This window comes from Chiloscyllium plagiosum, unplaced genomic scaffold, assembly GCF_037043375.1.
Source record: "Chiloscyllium plagiosum isolate Xiang-an unplaced genomic scaffold, Cpla_swu_hap1 HiC_scaffold_37, whole genome shotgun sequence".
Taxonomy (NCBI): Eukaryota; Metazoa; Chordata; class Chondrichthyes; order Orectolobiformes; family Hemiscylliidae; genus Chiloscyllium; species Chiloscyllium plagiosum.
This window is the reverse complement of record NW_028270175.1, coordinates 26,371,167-26,393,489: the sequence shown is the minus strand read 5'-3', so window position 1 is coordinate 26,393,489 and position 22,323 is coordinate 26,371,167. Positions and strand designations below refer to the sequence as shown.

Genomic DNA, 22,323 nt, shown 5'->3' with positions numbered 1-22,323 from the left:
GGATATTGAATTCAGTGCAATGCAGGAAAGGATACAAGTAGATATTGGCCACGGCTGCAATACAGTGAAATTTAATGCAAGATGAAATGTGGATGTTTCATTCACTCAAGATTAATTTTAAACCTCTGTTAATGGACGACACACTCCAAAGATAAAAATTATGTTGCTAAATTTATGATAAATACTGTGGAAGAAAGCAACTAAGATAGTTTCACACAGTGTCATGCACAGATAAATAGCTCTGATCTCTAATAGTCTTGTACAAGCTTATCTACTCTTGATACCCTTGAATTGGAAAAACAATTCCATAGAACACAGACAGTCCACATTACAATAAGTATTACTTCTGTTCAGTTGTCTAGTACCAATGTTCAGACACAACTTAATCAGCATTGCAAAAACAATGGACAGACTAGAAATTTGACTTCAAAAGTTACAAGTTCAGTATTCATCAGTGAATGGCACCAATCAAGGATTCAGCAAAGGTGCCAAACCACACATATACTTAACAGAGCATAATTATTCATCTTAGTTCTCATACATTATAACTTAGATCAAAACAAAATAAACTGCAAAGCAAGAATTGAATCAGTACCTTGTCTCTTCAACACAGATCTCAGTCACATTCCTAAATTCCTCTCTCGCTCAATCCCCATCCCTTCTCATTCAGATCCCTTTGGATATTTAACGATAATTAAAAGATGCTGTATAATACCGACTTGCTCCAGCCCATAAAGCACGGGTTCCAGATAACTAACGAAGGGACTCACTATAACATCCCCGCTAGCGAACCCGATAGGAGCAATTCGGCGACAACAAGCATCCATCAGCGCATCCGTTTTGCTGACAGGGTGGAGGTATAGCCTGGTGCAGTGTGGGGGTGGTTTCAATCCATCACTGCAGCTTCTTCCCTGTGTGCTACTCAGGAGGCTCTGGGTGGGGAGCTGGTGATGGGGAATGAAACAAGATGCCCGACCATTCACTGAAGCAGCATCACCGGCCCCTACCGATAGCTCTGAGGCCTCCAGACTGCGCTCTATCCCTTGTTGCCCCGGTCTCCCCGCCTCACCTGGGGAACGTATCCCCCTCTCACCTGAACTCATCTTACACCGGCCGCCTCCGCCGCCCTCTTCATCGCGCTCGCCCAAAGCCGCGCCGTGCTGTACGTCATCACGCAAACGCGCCACGCCGGGCATACTGCGCATGTGCGCTCTTTGCAAAGGCCGCTGGGACTTGGAGTCTTCCCTGTAGAATTAGGCGACAGTGTAGAATTGAGAGTGTGGTGCTGGAAAAGCAGCGTCCGAGGAGTAGGGAAATCGGCGTTTCGCGCAAAAGCCCTTCATCAGGAATTGTAGAATTGTCCACTCAAACCAGGAGCAGAAGAATGCCGTTTAGCTTTTCCATAGAATCCCTCTAGTGGTGAATGAGGCCATTTGGCCCATTCAAAAAGCATTCCACCCCAGTAACCCTGCATTTCCTATGGCTAATCAACCTAGACTGCACAGTACACAAAATTTAGCGTAGCCTATGCACCTAACCAGCACCTTTAGACTGTGTGAGGACTGCTGCTTCACTGTACCAGGAACCCAAGTTTAACCAGAGCATCCAGCAGATACCCACATAGACACAGGGAGAATGTGCAAAGTCCACACAGACAGTTACCTGAGGCTGGAATTGAACCTGGGTCCATGGTACGGTGAGGCAGCAGTGTTAACCACTGAGAGACTATGCTAATTGTGGCAGATCCTTTATCTCGATACCACACTCCCAGTTTCTTTCCATAACCTTTGATGCCTTTAAAATCGAGGAATGTATTTGTATCTTCCTTAAATTCAATGCAGTAAGCATAATTCCACATGCTCTATCTCTGACAGGTTGTATATATTTTTAACCAAATATTTTGGAACACCTCTGGATCAAGTGGAACTTAAACTCAGGCCTCCCAACTCAGAGTTAGGAACACTGCTATTGCACAACAAAAGCCATTCATGAAAGATTGTATATCAATAATGCCTCCCCAACACTTCAACTCCCGTACATAATTTCAGCACTACTATTTCTCAACTGAGGGGCAACGTTTTCATGCAAAGGATGGTACATGTATGGAATGAGCTGCCAGAGGAAGTGGTGGAGGCTAGTACAATTGCAACAGTTAAAAGGCATCTGGATGGGTATATGAATAGGAAGGGTTTGGAGGGAAATGGGCCAGGTGCTGGCAGGTGGGACGAGATTGGGTTGGGATATCTGGTGGGCATGGACAAGTTGGACCGAAGGGTCTGTTGCCATGCTGTACATCTTTATGACTCTATGATCATCACATTGAATTGTCAGTAACTCATTCACACAGAACTGTAATCCTAAAAAAAAACACATGCAGCAACAGACAATATTTGTCAGACTGTTCCAAAATAATTTACAGCACCTGTAGTGTTTTTGAGGAGTATCAGCTAATATAGAGAATACATCAGCCAATTTATGTCCAATGACCAACAACTTGCATTACATAGCACTTTATTATAATTAAAAATGTCAAGAAATGTCATAGCATTATGAAAGAAAATAGGTGTCTGAACCATAGGGGACCATAAGTCTATTCTCACACATTAGAGGAATACAATTGGTGACTTGAGGGTCACCACAACTCAGGCAAAGGAAAAGGTTAAGGAGGATAATCCATAATAACCTCAGGAATTGAACCTACACTGTTGGCATCACTGTGCATTGCCAATGTGCAAACCAGCCTCCGAGCCAATAAGATATTAGACAGCCAAATGCCTGGCCAAATAGGTAGGTTTTAAGGAGTGTATTTGAAACAAGTCCACGGAGGCTGGTATCCTGCCACCAAGTCACCCTTTACTTACACATTGAATATCCTTGACATTGATCCAACTCATTCAGAGGCAGTTCTCAGAATGATCAGAACCTCTGACACTCCTGCAAGGCTCCCAGATTGGACCAGATTAACAGCCCCAATCAGGGAACTCATATTCTATGAGGTCTACCTGACTGACTTCATTAAAATCACTACTTCCTTAAAAGCAGAAAGAGAGATAAAGAAGCAGAAAAGTTAGGAATGGAATTCAGCGACGTAGGCAGGTGATAGCACAGTCACTAATGTTGGAGCAATTAAAATTAGGAATGCTCAAGAGGCTTTAATCAAAGACTGAGGATATATTAAAGGGTTGTACAGCTAAAGGAGATTACAGAATCAGAAAGGTGGGAGGCCCAAGAGGAATAAAAATAAGATGAGAATTTTAGAATTGAGGTATTATTAGCTGGTAATTATTGTAGGACAGTGAGCACAAAGATGATAGGTGAACAGACCTTGACAGCAGACAAAAGTCTAATAATGTCAGAGGTCAAAAGAAGTAAGCCATGGGTGAAGCTGGGTATCATCAGTGTTCATACAACACTAAAATATCCTTTGATGATGTTGTCCAAGGGCAACATTCAGGTAAGAGCAAAAGATGTAAGACAAAAGTAGGCCATTCATCTTAGTGAGTCAGCCCTGCCATTTAATGAGATCATGGCTGATCTGATAATCCACAATTCCACTTTCCTGCCTTTTTCTCCTGACTTGATCCTTTTACTGATTAAAAAGCTGTATTTTTCAAACTTGGCTATGCTTAATTGTTCAGCTTTCATCAGGGCGGTGCTGAGAGATGATATAGGTTCTATGGAGCATGAGGTTGAATCTATTTGGGTGGAAATTAGGAATTCCAAGAAGTCACTGTTAGGTGTAGTCTCTAGGCCACCAAATAATAACATCACATTGGGATGGGCAATAAACAAGGAAATAACTAATGCCTGCAAAAAATGGTACAGCTATTATCATGGGGGATTTTAACTGCATGTAGATTGGTCGAACCAGCTCAGTCAGAACCAGCCTTGAGGAGGAGTTTGTTGAATAAATCTAAGATAGTTTTCTTGAACAGCATGTAATGGAACCGATTAGGGAGGAATGATTTGGAGGTGCCAGTGTTGGACTGGGGTGTACAAAGTTAAAAATCACACAACACCAGGTTATAGTCCAACAGGTTTAATTGGAAGCACTAGTTTTTGGAGTGCTGCTCCTTCATCAGGTGGTTGTGGAGGACACAACTGTAAGACACAGAATTTATAGCAAAAATTTACAATGTGATATAACTGAAATTATACATTGAAAATTACCTTGATTGTTTGTTGAGTCTTTCATCTGTTCGAATACCATGATAGTCTCACTTCTTTCATATGTAAATCACAAAACCTTTTTTAAAAAGTTACATTCTCAGGTTGACTGTAACAACTGGTGTCAGCCAGATAATATGTTGAAGGTGTTAGCCCCCTGTGTTCTCTGTCTGTGCTAGTCAGTTTAGACTGATTCTAATCTAAAAAGTGAGTTAACAGAGTCTTACATGGATTCATGCAGTTTTTGAGCAAAGTACAATGTAACGCTGCAAGTACAAATTCACCCCACAAATGTATACGTAAATGTGTGCATGTGGATTTGTATGTGTGTCTGTCTATCTGTGGTGGGGGGTTGTGAGTGTGAGAGACAGTGTATATGTGTGTATATGTGAGTATAAAGTGTCTAAGTCTGTGAGAGGGTGCATGTGTCTGTAGAAGTGCGAGTGTGTGTGTTTGAGTGGAGGGTTGTGAGTGTCTGTGAGGGAGAGTGTATATGTGTGTATGAGTGTAAAGTGGTCTAAGTCTGTGAGAAGATGCATGTGTGAGTGTGGGAGTGTGTGTGTCTGTGTGCGTGTCTGTGTATACGTTTGTGTTTGTGTGTGTGTGTGTATAGTGTATGGCGGTCACCTGTAGTGTCACATGAACCCAAGGTCCCGGTTGAGGACCTCCCTATGGGTACGGAACTTAGCTATCAGCCTCTGCTCGGCCACTTTTCGCTGCCGCCTGTCCCGAAGTGCGCCTTGAAGGATGGTCACCCAAGGTACGAGATCGAATGTCCTGGACCACTGAAGTGCTCCCCAGCTGGGAGGGAACACTCCTGTCTGTTGATTGTTGTGAGGTGCCCATTCATCCGTTGTCGTAGCCTTTGCTCAGTTTCCCAAATGTACCATGCCTCAGGGCATCCTTGCCTGCAGCATATAAGATAGACAACGTTGGCTGAGTCTCAATAGTATCTGCCACGTACATGGTGGGAGGTGCCCCCACATGTGATAGTAGTATCCATGTCCACATTCTGACACGTCTTGCAGTGCCTACCGTGACAGGGTTGAATGGAGTTGTCCTGAAAGCCAGGCAGTTTGCTACGAACAATGATCTGTTTGAGGTTTGGTGGTTATTTAAAGGCAAGTAGTGGAGGTGTGGGGAAGGTCTTGGCGAGGTGCTCATCCTCATTGATAATGTGTTGCAGGTCACGAAGAACATGGCATAGTTTTTCAGCTCCTGGGAAGTACTGGACAATGAAGGGTACCCTGTCGGTTGCAGCATGTGGCTGTCTCCTGAGGAGGTCATTACGGTTCCTTACTGTGGCACGTCAGAACTGGCAGTCGATGAGTTGAGCTTCGTACTCCGTTCTTATGAGGGAATCCCTGAGTACTTCCAGGTGCCCATCACGTTCCTCCTCATCTGAACAGATCTAGTGTACACGTAGGACTTGTACATGGGAGATGTCTGTTTTAGTATGTTTTGGGTGGAAGCTGCAGAAGTGTAGCATTGTGAGGTTGTCTGTGGGTTTGCAGTAGAGTGAGGTGCTGAGGTGTCCATCCTTGATGGAGATGCATGTGTTCAAAAATGAAACAGATAGTCGAGAGTAGTCCATGGTGAGTTTGATGGTGGGATGAAACTTGTTGATATCACTGTGTAGTTTTATCAGTGACTCCTCGCCATGGGTCCAGAGGAAGAAAATGTCGTCAATGTACCTGGTATATAATGTTGGTTGGAGGTCCTGTGTAGAGAAGAAATCTTGTTCGAAGCTGTGCATGAAGATATTGGCATATTGGGGTGCAAATTTGGTCCCCTTGGCTGATCCATGTGTCTGGATGAAGAACTGGTTGTCAAAGATGAAGACGTTGTGATCGAGGATAAAGTGGATGCGTTGTAGGACGGTGTTTGGAGATTGGCAATTGTTGATGTTGAGTACTGAGGCTGTTGCCATGGTGCCGTCATTGTGGGGATGGTGGTGTTGAGTGCTGAAACGTCCATTGTGATGAGGAATGTTCCCAGTTCAACTGGTCCGTGGGTGCTGAGTTTCTGTACGAAATCCATAGTGTCGCGATAGAAGCTTGGGGGATCCCCTGTACAATGGGTTTCAAGATGCCTTCAACATAGTCGGAGAGATTCTCACACAGGGTCCCATTGCCTGATACGATGGGACGTCCTGGTGTATTGGCTTTGTATATCTTTGGAAGGCAGAGGAAGTTGCCTACACGAGAAGTACATGGGATGAGGGCACGTAGGGAATTCTGAAGGACTGGATCCAAAGTCCTGATCAATGTGTTTAATTCACGGGTGTGTTCTTTGGTCGGATCAGCTGGTAGTTGCCTGTAGTGTTCCTGGTTGTTCAGTTGTCGGTATACTTCCTTGCAGAAATCTGTTCTTTCCTGAACGACAATGGCTCCTCCTTTATCTGCTGGTTTGATGACAATGTTGTGATTGGTTTTGAGAGCCTGGATGGCGTTGCTTGTGAACGGGTGGTGTTTTGCTCTAAATTGTGGGTACAGCTGATGAATCTGGCATTTCTATATTTCCTGACAGTTTGAGCATACATGTCAAGCCCAGGGCAGCAGCCCTCCGGTGAGGTCCAAGTTGACACCTTCTTTGGTCCCTCCTCTACAGATCCCTGTGATGACTGTTCCAGTTCATCAGTGGGCTCGTTGGGATCACTGCTGGCACCTTGAAAGAATTCCTGGAGTCTCATTCATCTGATGAACTCCTCCATGTCTGCTGCAAGAACCAAGATGTCCATTTTGGTGGTGGGGCAGAAGTTGAGACCCCTGCTCAGGATGTCAATGTTTTCCGGTCAAAGGGTGTGGTCCGATAAGTTGATAATCGACTTCCCCTCAGTGATAATGTTATGCCAGGGTGGCCTTTGCTACTACTGGTGTGAATGCCAAGTTTCTCCAGTTTTTTGTTCTCGGTGTGCATGTACGTGGTGTAGTTTTGTCGCCTTGTCTGTTTGGCAATGTCGCGAAATTGTACTGCTGTATCCTGAGCACAGGATGAGAGTGTGGACTCCATCTGAATTTCAAGGTTGTGGCGCCTGCTGTAGAGTTGGTGCACGAGATGATTGAGGAGTTTGTGAGAGGTGCGGTGGCAAAGTTTCTCTGCGTAGTCTGTGTTGTAGGTCCACTTGAGTGGGTTCATGATCCGTAATCCTTTTGGGATCTTTCCTGCTTGCCTGCATTTCTGTAGAAACTTGATGTCTGTGTTGATATATGCGATCTTCTTGGAGATCCTCTCCACTTTAAGCCAGGAGTTAGTGGTGTCGATAGTAGTCATGATTTGGAGGTGCCAGTGTTGGACTGGGGTGTACAAAGTTAAAAATCACCAGGTTATAGTCCAACAGGAAGGAAGCTCTTCTAGATCTGCTCCCAAGTCATCAGACAGGAATAATTAATGACCTCATAGTCAGGGATCCTCTTGGAAGGAGTTAAATCACAAGCTTTCAGAGCACAGCCCCTTCATTAGGTGACTCCGAAAGTTTGTGATTTCAAATAAACCTGTTGGACTATAATCTGGTGTCGTGTGACTTCTGACTTTGGCACATTTAACTAGTAATGTCCAGCATGGTTCTGTGTGAATGCCTCTTATTCAAAACTTCCAAAGGCACTACGATAAGTCACATTGTGAGCAACATGGTTAAAAAGATCAAATTACGAATTACAAAGATATATTGTGGTAGACAGTGTCTGGAATGAGCGTAAGGTGGAGGCAGGTTCAATCGAGACAAATGGAAATAAATTGCTACTTGAAAGGGAAACGATGTGCGGGGTTAACAGGGAGAAATTGGGAGAATGGCACTAAATGAATTGTTCGGTTAGAAAACCAATGCGGTCTTCTGTGCTGTGACAATTCTGTGGTTCTGTTTCTGTCTCCATAGACGCTTCCAGACCTACTGGGCTTTTCCAGCACTTTCTGTTTTTGTGTCAGATTTCCAGTATCTGAAAGTCTATTGTTTTTATTAAAAAGTGACTGCTCAAAAATGCCAATCAGAATATTGAAACATAAAGTTCTCTGAAAATGTTCGCATTTTAACATTAAAATCAAATTAATTTTAAATATAATTATGTATAATTAATGTATTCTGAATCAAAGTAAAGGAAAACTGAAATCACATGTCAATTTTAAACAGACTTCCCAGAATTGACTCTCCACATTAAACATTTCCATTCCAAATTAGGGAAATGTATCCTCTGACTCTCGTGATAATGCAACAGCTCACACGTATATTCTGTCTTTAATGTAAAAAATGGATACAGACAGTTTACTATAGAGTTATCAAATAAAATTTGATACTGAGCCAGCTAAGGAAGTGGTCAACTAAACTTTCTAAACTTTCTCTATGTTTGTTGTTCGGAATTGCTGAATAGAGTTAACCTATCTATCTTGGTGTTCCTGCCAGGCATAAATTATCCACCACACCCTAGTTTGTGCATCCACATTGACACACACTTTCAGTGAAGCAGAGCAGCTGTCAGAGTGGAGAAAGGTCAGAATGAACTCCAAAATCAACTCACAAATTACTGGTTGTGAGACGCACGCAATGAAACTTGTTGGGACTCTGACAACAACGTAACACCATTTCTGAAATAAAAGAAAGGAGAAAGACTAAGACAGGTTAGCAGAGTACATACTCACATCCAGGGCCTTATAATCCACAAGGGGCTACAGTTTCAAAGCCACTAAAGTGAGTCTGAGGTGTCTGTTAATTACAGAATATTCAAATGTCTTTCTTCAGATCAAAAGTAATTTTGAAATTCAGAATGGGTTTGAATGTTTGGCTGCTGAACATTCAACTATTTATAAATAATCAAAACATTTCTAAAGAGTTCCACAGTTTTTGGCTTATGTTGTCTTTACTGACTCTTTGTTACAGCAAAATGTCAGTTACTATCAAATTCTAACTCCACAGCCCTCTATTCTGTTCAAACGTGTATCATTTTTCTTTTAAACATGCAATTTTCTCTGTCTCAACCACTCCCTATAGAAATGTTCCGTATTCCGACAACGTTCCATATAAAGAAATTTCTCCGACTCTCCTGCCTGTTCAATGATAATATTTTTTACCCTCACAACAATGACAGCAACTTGTATTTGTATAATGCATTTAACTTCAGATATTAAGACCAGACAGCAACACCAAAAATCACAGCATGACTCACATAGGGAATCTTCAAGCGGTCAGAATTAGAAGGAGGCAGATCTATTGGATGGTTATGGGGGTGGAGAGAATTACAGTGGGTAGGGATGAATCATATAATCCCTACAGTGAGAAAGCAGGCCATTTGGCCCATCAAGTCCCCATAAAGAGCTTCCCACCCAGCCCCAGCCCCTACCCTATCTCTGTAACCCTGCATTTGCCATAGCTAATCCACTAATCCAGACCTTGGATGCTGCCTGAACTGCTGTGCTCTTCCAGCACCACTAATGCAGAAGTAATTACACCGGCACCACTCCCCACCTCTTCCTCCGCTACATTGATGACTCATTGGCACCATCTCGTGCTCCCGCGAGGAGGTTGAGCAATTAATCAATTTCACCAACACATTCCACCCTGACCTTAAATTTACCTGGACTATCTCTGACACCTCCCTCCCCTTCCTGGACCTCTCCATCTCCATTAATGATGACCGACTTGACACTGACATTTTTTACAAACCCACCGACTCCCACAGCTACCTGGATTACACCTCTTCCCACCCTACCTCTTGCAAAAATGCCATCCCCTACTCCCAATTCCTCCATCTCCGCCGTATCTGCTCCCAGGAGGACCAGTTCCACCACAGAACACACCAGATGGTCTCCTTCTTTAGAGACCGCAATTTCCCTTCCCACGTGATTAAAGATGCCCTCCAACGCATCTCGTCTACATCCCGCACCTCTGCCCTCAGACACCACCCCTCCAACCGTAACAAGGAGAGAACGCCCCTGGTGCTCACCTTCCACCCTACCAACCTTCGCATAAACCAAATCATCCACCGACATTTCCGCCACCTCCAAACAGACCCCACCACCAGGAATATATTTCCCTCCCAACCCCTTTCCGCCTTCCGCAAAGACCGTTCCCTCCGTGACTACCTGGTCAGGTCCACGCCCCCCTACAACCCACCCTCCCATCCTGGCACTTTCCCCTGCCACCGCAAGAACTGTAAAACCTGTGCCCACACCTCCTCCCTCACCTCTATCCAGAGCCCTAAAGGTACCTTCCACATCCATCAAAGTTTCACTTGCACATCCACTAATATCATTTATTGTATCTGTTGCTCCCGATGCGGTCTCCTCTACACTGGGGAGACTGGACGCCTCCTAGCAGAGTGCTTTAGGGAACATCTCCAGGACACCCGCACCAATCAACCACACCGCCCTGTGGCCCAACATTTCAACTCCCCTCCCACTCTGCCGAGGACATGGAGGTCCTGGGCCTCCTTCACCGCCGCTCCCTCACCACCAGACGCCTGGAGGAAGAACGCCTCATCTTCCGCCTCGGAACACTTCAACCCCAGGGCATCAATGTGGACTTCAACAGTTTCCTCATTTCCCCTTTCCCCACCTCACCCGAGTTCCAAACTTCCAGCTCAGCACTGTCCCCATGACTTGTCCGGACTTGTCCTACCTGCCTATCTCCTTTTCCACCTATCCACTCCACCCTCCTCCCTGACCTATCACCTTCATCCCCTCCCCCACTTACCCATTGTACTCTATGCTACTTTCTCCCTACCCCCACCCTCCTCTAGCTTATCTCTCCACGCTCCAGGCTCACTGCCTTTATTCCTGATGAAGGGCTTTTGCCCAAAACGTCGAATTCGAAGCTCTTTGGATGCTGCCTGAACTGCTGTGCTCTTCCAGCACCACTAATCCAGAACCATGGCTAATCCTGTTGAAGTAGGGGATATAAGTGGTTGGATTCACAGATGTGATCAATGGGAGATAATGATTGACAATAGAACAGTGAGGAGTGGGAGTCAGGACTGGAGGTTGAGGTATTTGAGATGTGATAGCCAAGGGCGACTATGACAGTACATAATCCATAGTTTGAAGACAAGTAACTCTACAAATTGCCTACATTTAAAGTTTGAAGAATCTCGAAGCAGGTTGTTTGTCACAAGAGACAATATCTCCCGCAATAGCAGATTACCCATAATTGCAGTTGACTTAACCTTTGTTTAAATAGTATGTTTCCAAAACTAAAAATAGGCACATCAACATCTAGTGGGACATTTAAACTGAAAAGTCTTGATGAATTTGGATAGTTCAGAATAAATGTTTGAGATGAAAATGACCACATAGAAATCACAGGTTTAAGTACATGGTCCAGCAGTATTTATTATTTTTATAAAGAGAATTGTAATATTCTAGGAGTATTTCTATTGGAGCAGCAAAGATTAAGACTAAATTTGACTGAAATATAGTTAAGGGGTTTAAATAGGTAAATAGTACTTTGTCTGTCTGGTTGAATAGCTAACAAAAACTAATTCTCAGCCCCCAATGTCCTTGTAAACTACTGCTACAACTCCAACTTCCTTTCCTTTCCTGTATTTTAAAAATCACGTTATCTCTCAAATTTATTTTTAAATATGTTTAATTTTTTAAAATTCATTCACAGGATGTGGGTGGATATCACTACCTAGGCCAGAATTTATTGCCCTACCTAAAGGCCCATAGGCCAGTTAAAAGTCAACCATATTATTGTGGATCTGGAGACACATGTTGGCCAGACCAGGTAAGGATGGCAATTTGGAGGAAGTGAGGACTGCAGATGCTGGAGATCAGAGTCCAAGAGTGTGGTGCTGAAAAAGCACAGTCGGTCAGGCAGCATCCGAAGAGAAGGAGAATCGACGTTTCAAGAATAAGCCCTTCCTCAAGAGGCAATTTGCTTCCTAAACCCGATGCGTTTTTTCCAAAATCAACAATAGCTTCACAGTCATCATAAGACCCTTAATTCCAATTTTAATTTTAATTCAAATTTCATCATCTGCTACAGTAGGATTTGAACCTGGGGCCCTGAAACATTCTGGAAACTCTATGCTCACATCCCTCAAACCAGGCTTCTGTCCTGTTGACACTGATGTCACCCAGCTCTACCCCATCATCAACTCTTCTGATTCTTCCACATTGCAGAAATATCAGACTGCTTACTTGAAGAACAGAAATCCTCTTTGATTATTAGAAAAATTCAGCCATTGTTTATCATCCTCACTCCAAACTGCAGTCCCTAGCTATGGTCTCCATCCATCTCTCGCTGGCTGAAAATATTCACAATATCATATTTCACCCTGAGATTTTCGACCACCTTTCTGTTCCATCACGAAAACTGCCTACAAGACTTCAATGAACTTTCCTCCTTTCTCAGTTCCTCATCCATACTTTTCTTATTTGCTGATTCTACTATTACAGCCAACTTCTGTCTATCCTAGCACGTTTTATCTTCCATAAACTTGAACTCATCTGAAACATTGCTGGGACTGGCTGAGTTCTATATTGTAATTCTAGACATTTTCTGATTAGCCTGTTCAGAGTTGCTATTACACACCTCTAGAGCAGTAGGACCTCAACCTGGGATTCCTAGTTCTGAAATAGTGTCCCTATCACAGGACCACAATAGCCCTTTCAGGATTGAGCTGGGGACCTTTACATCTTCATTCGAATACATTCCCAAATTAGCTTTATCAGTTGATTGTGTTGTAATTCTATGGTAACTCCACAAGGATAGAGTGATTAGATTCCCTATAGTATGGAAACAGGTCCTTTAGCCCAACAAGTCCACCCCGACCCTCCGAAGAGTAACCCACCCAAACCCATTGCCCTACCCTATTTTTACCTCTAATGCACCTAACACTTTGAGCAATCTAGCATGGCCAATTCACCTGACCTGTACATCTTTGGATTGCAGGAGGAAACCGGAACACTCAGAGGAAACCCACGCAGCCATGAGGAGAATGTGCAAACTCCACACAGACAGTTGCCCGAGGTGGGAATCAAAGCCAGGTCCCTGGCGCGGTGAGGCAGCAGTGCTAACCACTGAGCCACCATGCTTGGTGGCATGGTGTAAAGGTAACAATCTCTCCCTCAATGTCAGCAAAACTAAAGAGCTGATTATTGACCAGAAAGCAAGGAGGAGGGCACAACCCTATCTACATCAATGGAACTGAGATGGAGATGGTTGAGAACATCAGGATCCTAGGAATGCTGATCACCAACAATCTGTTCTGGATCATCCATGTTGATGTAATGGTAAAGAAGGCACAACAATGCCTCTTCTTCCTCAGGAGGCTAAGAAAATGTCCATAAGGATCCTCACCAACGTTTACAGATACACCAGAGAAAGTATTCTATCCAGATGCATCACGGCTTGGTACTGCAATTGCTTTGCCTAAGACCACAAGAAACTATGGAGAGTTGATAGAACAGGCCAGAACATTATGCAAACCAACCCCTGCATCCATTGAGTCCATTTATAATGTTGCTGCCTCGGAAAGGCCGCCAAAATCATCAAAGGCCCTTCCCACCCCAGTTATACTCTTCCAACCTCTTCCATCAGGCAGAAGATACAAAAGCTTAAACACACGTACCAACAAGTTCAAGAACAGCTTCTTCCACGTTGTTATTAGACATCTGAATGGACCTCTCAAATTTCAAATCTAATGTTGATCTTGATTTTAATGCACCTTCTTGGCAGCCATAACTGTATTCCTCGCTCTTTTCGATCACCCTCTGATCTTTGTATGTTATGATCTCCCATTACTGCACACAAAACAGAACTTTTCACTGTACCTAGATACATGTCACAATAATGTATCAAATCAAATCAAATCAAGGCTCCTGCGCACCCTCTGCTGGTTGAGTCTGATATTGTGTATGCTCTCTGCTTGCTGACCTTTCAGAGAGTTTTCTGAGAATCATCAAATAATGTACAGGATGTCATTGTATTCAGGTTGGTGCCAGATTTTCGAAAGGACCTATCTTTCCAATTGAAACTATCTATTCTAATCCAATTTCCTCCTCTTTCCTGATAGTTATATTTTTAAAACATGTATGCAATTAAATTTAAAGCTATGGTAAAATATATTTTTGCTCAATAATTACTACTTGAAGGCATTCCAAACCCAAGCACCATCTGAAGCTTCCAGGCCCCTATTTCCCATGTGTTCACAGGAACTGGCCAGCTCTGTGGAGTTCTTGAAGTCCGGATCAGGTTCTTCCTTCTGGTTGCAATTTTATTAATTACCACAAGCTTCATTTTTTAAAAATTCATTCACGGGATGAGGGCACCACTGGCCAGGCAGCGTTTATCGCCTCTTCCTAACTGCCCATAGGGCAACTAAGAGTCAACCACATTGCTTTGTGTCTGGAGTCAGATGTAGACCAGACCAGGTAAGGATGGCAGTTCCTTTACAAAAGGGATATTAGTGAACCAGATGGGTTTTTCCAACAACAGATTCATGGTTAACATCAGATTCTTAATTCCAGATTTTTTATTGAATTCAAATTCCACCACCTACCACAGATGTGAGGTCCGCACAACATTATTTGGGTATTATTTGGATAATACCACTAGGCCATCACCTCCCCTTAAGCATCTGTTAACATTTCCCAAAGTGCTGAACTGTACTCAGTGTTCTGCCAACTTCCTCAGTAAAATTCAGGAACTGCTTCCCCAGGAAGTTCATTGATCTATTAAACCTGTAACACTGCAACGTGACAGATGGTTTAGTGTCATAGTGGTCTGCTACCATATCTCAGTTTGTCAAAAGATATTGACGCAAGAGTTGCTGGGTAGGATAACTCTTCCTGATGCTGAAAGTCAGGACCTCACAAGTGGTCAGGAGAATGACTTTTTTTCTTGATCCCCTTCTATCCCATTTGCCTGAAAAATGTATTTCATCCTTTCAGTGTACTGGGTCCAATCCTCCACACCCAAATCATTAGGTTCCAGTTTCCCAAACAGCTGCATTTTCCAATAACTCCTCATCACAGTCTTACAGGGTTTGTTGAAAGTCAAGACTGTTCTAAATGTTTCTTTACCCTTGTCACCAATTTAATAACTCAGGAGTCCCGACTGGAAGGGAACATTGTTTATTCTTTGGTATAATGTCTATACCAAAATAGACCCACTACTCATGGTGTATGTAGGCTGGTCCCTGTAGCTGAACATTAGGAAAAGGAGTCAGTAAGGCAAAGAGGGGATGTGAGATAGCATTGGCAGATAATGTTAAGGATAAGCCAAAAGATTCTGCAAAGACATTATGAGCAAGAGGGTAACTAGAGAGAGGGTATGGTCTCTTAAAGATAAAGGAAGTTGTCTTTGTGTTGAACCCCAGGAGATGGGAGAAATACTATTTTGCATCAATTTTTCCGTGAACAAAGAAACGGAGTCTAGAGAATGCAAAGAAACAAACTTTGATGTTTTAAAAAGACAGTTCACATTACAGAAGAGAAGGTTGGGGAGGTCTTAGAGAATATAAAGGTGGATAAATCTCCAGGACCTGATCTAATGTATACCAGAATGTTTTGGGAAATATGGGAGGAAATTGTGAGACCTCTTGCAGAAATATGCACATAACCTATAACTCCAGGTGAGGTGCCTGCTAACTGGTGTATGAAATAATTTTTTTATAGATTTCCTGAAGCCCATCACTATTCCATTCTTGTCCATATTGCTACCCAATGACCATTTAAATGCCCTTTAAAGTTGGCAAGTCTACTACTGTTGCAGGCAGTGCATTCCACACCCCCTACTACTCTCTGAGTAAAGAAACTACCTCTGACATCTGTCCTATATCTATCACCCCTTAATTTAAAGCTATGCTAGCCATCACCATCCGAGGAAAAAGGCTCCCACTGTCCACCCTATCTAACCATCTGATTAGCGTATATATCTCAATTAAGTCACCTCTCAACCTACTTTCTAACGAAAACAGCTCCCACATCACGCATGTAGCGCACTGAACCAGCTGGGCAGTCATGTCTTCACCCTCTTCAATCCCCCAGTCTACTGGCACTATTCCTGTCAACAATGATGACATAAAGATCAAAGCAAAGGCTTGGCAATCTCCTCCCTACCGTCCCAGAGAATCCTAGGATAAATCCCATCTGGCCCAGGAGACATCTATATTTACACTTTCCAGAATTGCTAACACCTCCTCTTTATACTCCTCAATCCCATCTAGTCTAGTAGCCTGTATCTCAGTATTCTCCTCCACCACATTGTCTTTTTCTAATGTGAATACTGATTAAAAGTATTCACTTAGTGCTTCCCCATCTCCTCTGACTCCATGCATAACTTGCCACTATTATCCTTGATTGGCCCCAATCTTACTCTAGTCATTCTCTTATTCCTGATATACCTAAAGAAAGCCTTAAGGCTTTCCTTGATCCTATCCACTAATGACTTCTCATGTCCCTTCCTGGCTCTTCTTAGCTTTCCCTTTAGGTCTTTCCTGGCTCACTTGTAACTCTCAAGCGCCATAACTGAGCCATCACATCTCATCCTAACATAAGCCTTCTTCTTCCTCTTGACAAGAGATTCAACTTCCTTAGTAAACCACGGCTCCCGTGCCCGATAGCTTCCTCCTTACCTGACCGGTACATACTTATCAAGGACCCGCAGTAACTGGTCATTGAATCAGCTCCATATTTCAATTGTGCCCATCACCTGCAGTTTCCTTCCACAGCCCAAATAGACAATAGACAATAGGTGCAGGAGTAGGCCATTCAGCCCTTCAAGCCTGCACCGCCATTCAATATGATGATGGCTGATCATTCCCAATCAGTATCCTCTTCCTGCCTTATCTCCATAACCCTTGATTCCACTATCTTTGAGAGCTCTATCCAACTCTTTCTTAAATGAATCCAGAGACTGGGCCTCCACTGCCCTCTGGGGCAGAGCATTCCACACAGCCACCACTCTCTGGGTGAAGAAGTTTCTCCTGAGCTCTGTCCTAAATGGTCTACCCCGTATTTTTAAGCTGTGTCCTCTGGTTCGGCACTCACCCATCAGCGGAAACATGTTTCCTGCCTCCAGAGTGTCCAATCCTTTCATAACCTTATATGTCTCAATCAGATCCCCTCTCAGTCTTCTAAACTCAAGGGTATACAAGCCCAGTTGCTTCAGTCTTTCAGTGTAAGGTAATCCCGCAATTCCAGGAATTGACCTCGTGAACCTACGCTGCACTCCCTCAATAGCCAGAATGTCTTTCCTCAAATTTGGAGACCAGAACTGCACACAGTACTCCAGGTGTGGTCTCACCAGGGCCCTGTACAGTTGCAGAAGAACCTCTTTGCTTCTATACTCAATTCCTCTTGTTATGAAGGCCAGCATGCTATTAGCCTTCTTCACTACCTGCTGTACCTGCATGCTTACCTTCATTGACTGGTGTACAAGAACACCCAGATCTCTCTGTACTGCCCTTTACCTAAATTGATTCCATTGAGGTAGTAATCTGCCTTCCTGTTCTTGCCACCAAAGTGGATAACCATACATTTATCCACATTAAACTGCATCTGCCATGCATCTGCCCACTCACCTAACTTGTCCAGGTCACCCTGTAATCTCCTAACATCCTCCTCACATTTCACCCTGCCATCCAGCTTTGTATCATCAGCAAATTTGCTAATGTTATTGCTGATACCATCTTCTATATCATTAACATATATTGTAAAAAGCTGCGGTCCCAGCATGGATCCCTGCGGTACCCCACTGGTCACTGCCTGCCATTCTGAAATTGAGCCGTTTATCACTACCCTTTGTTTCCTATCAGCTAACCAATTTTCAATCCAATCTAGTACTTTGTCCCCAATACCATGCGCCCTAATTTTACTCACTAACCTCCTGTGTGGGACTTTATCAAAAGCTTTCTGAAAGTCCAGGTACACTACATCTACTGGATCTCCCTCGTCCATCTTCAGAGTTACATCCTCAAAAAATTCAAGAAGATTAGTCAAGCATGATTTCCCCTTCATAAATCCATGCTGACTCTGTCCTATCCTGTTACTACTATCCAGATGTGCCGTAATTTTATCCTTTATAATCGGCTCTAGCATCTTTCCCACCACTGAGGTCAGACTAACTGGTCTATAATTTCCTGCCTATTCGCATCGTAATTGTCTTTCCTCCAGCTATAACTCTTGCCCTCCAATATATACCTATCCGTTTCTATCACTAAAGTAAACATGACCGAATTGTGGTCACTATCACCAAAAGTGCTCACCAATTCCAAATCTAACACCTGGAATAAGAAAGGTTTAGAGGGATATGGATCTGGAGCAGGCAGGTAGAACTGGTTTAGTTTAGGATTATGTTCGGAATGGACTGTTTGGACCAAATGGGTCTGTTTGTGTGCTATATGTCTCTATGACTCTATAACTTGATAAGAACAAGCCATTATCTTGTTTCCTCCACTTTAAACTCTCTAACCTCATCACTGACCTCCATCTCTTATCCTCTCTAATTAAGGCTGAACCAAAATGTTTGCAATTTTTATAGTAATATTCAACCCTGAACTAAGCTCCTGACCCTATATCCTATCTCATAAAGACTGCCAATTTCCACTTAGAGTCATAGAGATGTACAGCATGGAAACAGACCCTTCGGTTCAACCCATCCACGCCGACCAGACTTCCCAACCCAATCTAGTCCCACCTGCCAGCATCATCAACATCATTCTCTTTCATCTGTATCTCAGTTCATATTCTATTGTAACATTTGTATGGTTGGATGCTGCCTGAACTGCTGTGCTCTTCCAGCACCACTAATCCAGAATTTGTCTGGCCACCTCCATGCAGGACCATCAATCCACTTCTGACTGTTTCCTGTCCACCATCCTCTGTAAATGTGACCTGAACCAAGATCACCCTGTGGCCTTGCTCTCTGAGGATGTAACCTTCTCCATTGATGCAAGTCCAATTCCAAAATCTTAGTAACAACTTATACTTTCTCTGTTGGATTGAAATGCAGTTACATACAAATGTTCATCCTGGTTTGCTATAGTCATGACACCTTTCCCATGAGACACACACAGGTACTGCAAGCTGCCTTCGCACAAGAACTTCAATAAAGGGAGCCGTAAAATCGACGTTTCGGGCAAAAGCCCTTCATCAGGAATATGAAGGGCTTTTGCCCGAAACGTCGATTTTACTGCTCCTCGGACGCTGCCTGTACTGCTGTGCTCTTCCAGCACCACTAATCTAAAATAAGCTACTTGGCCATTTCTATTCCATCTCCTTTGTGGACCTCTGTTTATCCTTGCACTCTCCTACACAGTAAGTTATAAAACTCACATTTACACAGTGCCTTTCACAAACACGTCTCATTGTATTTGAAATATTTTGAGATGTTTTCAAGAGATTCGGTCACAGAATCATAGTGTTGCAGCACAAAAACAGGCCATCCTTCCCAACAAATCTCTATTCTTTTTCATATTCCACAGCTATTCCCACTCTCCTGCTTACCTCCTATCTCCTTTAATAATTATCTTCGAGTAAAGTTCCCTTTGAAGGAATTTTGTAACTTTGCACAATGAATGTGTTTTGAAATGCAATAAGCATTGTTCTATCATTCCACCAAATGACTGAGGTATCATGTTCTTCTTCCTTCTGTTATTATGATGTCCCCCTTCAACTCAACCCATTGACAGATTGAACCTACATTCAGCACTAGAACAGAGTTAACAACCAGGCTATATCCAGTTTCTCATAACTAAAATCCACAGATCTTTAAAAAAACACTGGGTTTAGTGTGTTTTTGTGACATTACTGCAATGTTTTGCAGGTGCCGGTGTTGGACTGGGATGGACAAAGATAAAAATCACACAACAGCAGTTTATAATCCAACAGGTTTATTTGGAAATACAAGCTTTTGAAGCGCTGCTCCTTCATCAGGTGGTTGCGGAGTATAAGATCATAAGACACAGAATTTATGTTTTTCCTATAAATTCTGTGTCTTATGATCTTATACTCCACAAGCACCTGATGAAGGAGCAGCGCTTTAAAAGCTAGTGTTTCCAAATAAACCTGTTGGATTATAACCTGGTGATGTGTGATTTTTAACTTACTGTAATGTGACATTATCACCACAAGATGGTGTGTTACTCTGAAACTCAAGCAATTATGGAGATTCCAATTGACTGTTTCATGCTTCAGAATTAATGTGATCCCAGATGTCAACAAAAAAAAGCAATAAAGTAATGTAGTGACATTCAATATTCATAATTACTAAAGTTTGCTTATCACAAATCAGCATGGATTGGCATCCTTACAGCTGCGAGAGATGATGGGACTGTAGCCTCAGTCAGTCATGATAGTCCATAGGAATGGCAACTGTCGTAGGGACCTTGCCATTAGCTAACCACTCGATAATCTCTCAAGACCATGAAGAGGTGAAACAAGCAGAGGAATCCATGGTAGAATAAACTAGAGTCCATATAACTCCAGACGAGGGCGAAAATGCTGTCAACCTTAAATACCTTCTATATGAAGTTTGGTTAAGGAACAAGAAATCAGAAACCATAGAGATCAGACAAAGATGAGGTCATCTATTGTCAGAACAACTGAAGGGTCAATCAAGAGGAACAGAGAGCCATTGATCTTACTCAAATCAAGAAATGGGACCGAGTCTGATTATCGCAGGGTGTGGGAGAGCTATACCTATACTACATGAGACAGTGTATCAAGTAGTCTGACTATTTCAGACATGGTACACCATCACTCTAATGGTGAACTGAAGATCAGAGTGTCCAGTCAGAGTTCCATATCATCGCAATCTCTGTGGCCCAGAACTGGACCACGTTGGAACTATTCAGATTTGTTCAAATGAGAAGTCATATTTAGACTTGAAACACCTTTAATTTATGGATAGCTGTATACAGTACCAAACTGGCCAATTTTACTGTGTAGCCAATTTTGAATGCGGTAAGATCCAGTCCTGGCAAAACTGAAACAGCTGGTAGTGATGGGGGATACCAAAGGGCCATCACAGCCAGAATTGAAACCTTTTTTGGCCCAGAGAGACCGGATCACCATAGAGGACAACATATTATTATGGGAAGCAAGAATGATGTCCCAGGCAAAGGTCGTTGCCAGATACTGGCTGAACTCCACCAGGGTCATCCAGGGGTTTCCAAAATGAAGATATTGGTAAGAAGTTATGTCTGATGGCCAGGATTGGATACAGACATAGTCACTTTGGGGGTCAGTGGCCACAGTGTCAACAAGGACAAAACTTCCCACCAACAGCTCCCCCATATTCATGGGAATGGCTGGGTAAACCCTGAACTCAGTACACATTGACTATGCAAGTCCTTTCAATGTTCTTACTCTTTGTGGACTTCCACTCAAAGTGACGGGACGCGAATAGAATTCACTCTAATGCTCTTTGACCACGTTAAGTCATCAGAAACCAATCGTGTCTTCACCAAAAAGTCACACTCTGGCACGTTTTCCAAAGGAACAACTAGGAAGTGATTGGGAACGAGGACTCTGGCTGATTCACCCCACACTTTCTGACCTCAAGCTGCTGCGGTCAATTATAATGTTCCTACTCCTGCCCTCTTTGAGATCTGCTGACTAAGCACCAACTGGGCAGTATCTAATCTTCCCAGGCAGGTGCCAGTCTGTGCAACTGCCTCACCTGGAGGTGACAAATCTGTTAGAATTTTTTGAGGAGGTAACAAGCAAGTTAGACAAAGGAGAGTTCTGAGGAAGGGTCACCAGACATGAAACATTAACTTCACAGATGCTGAGCTTTTCTAACAACTTTTATTTTTGTTTCTGATTTACAGCATCCGCAGTTCTTTCACTTTTTAGACAAAGGAGTGACAGTTAATGTGATCCAATTGGATTTCCAGAAGGTCTTTGAAAAGGTGCCACACAGGAGGCTGCTAAATAAGATAAGGACTCATGGTGTTAAGGGCAAGGTACTGGCATGGACAGCAGATTGACTGACTGGCAGAAGGAAGAGAGTGAGGATAAAGGTTTATTTTTCATGATGGCAGCCAGTGACTGGTGGAGTTCCGCAGTGGAGAGGGGTGTGTGTTGGGACCACAATTATTCACATTATACATTAATGATCTGGATGAAGGAACTGAGGGTATTGTTGCTAAATTTACAGATGACTCAAAGATAGGAGGAGGGGCAGTTAGGGTTGAGGAAATAGAGAAGCTGCAGACT

At 43.2% G+C, this 22,323-nt stretch overlaps 1 protein-coding gene across 4 annotated transcripts in view; it reads right to left on the bottom strand.

Annotated features, from left to right (window-relative positions):
• atp13a2 (ATPase cation transporting 13A2) overlaps window positions 1-13,788 on the bottom strand; it is a 109,817-nt gene extending 96,029 nt beyond the window's left edge. For 2 of the 4 annotated variants that reach the window (XM_087980515.1, XM_087980516.1), the window contains exon 1: window positions 13,731-13,788. In XM_087980515.1, the coding sequence (XP_087836641.1) occupies window positions 13,731-13,773 (43 nt within the window). In that variant the 5' untranslated portion in view covers window positions 13,774-13,788. Of the gene's footprint in view, window positions 1-770; window positions 794-1,093; window positions 1,131-13,730 lie in introns of those variants that run through there. The other 2 variants (XM_043675701.2, XM_043675703.2) reach the window with 2 other exon arrangements.
• Window positions 13,789-22,323: the final 8,535 nt, after the last annotated feature.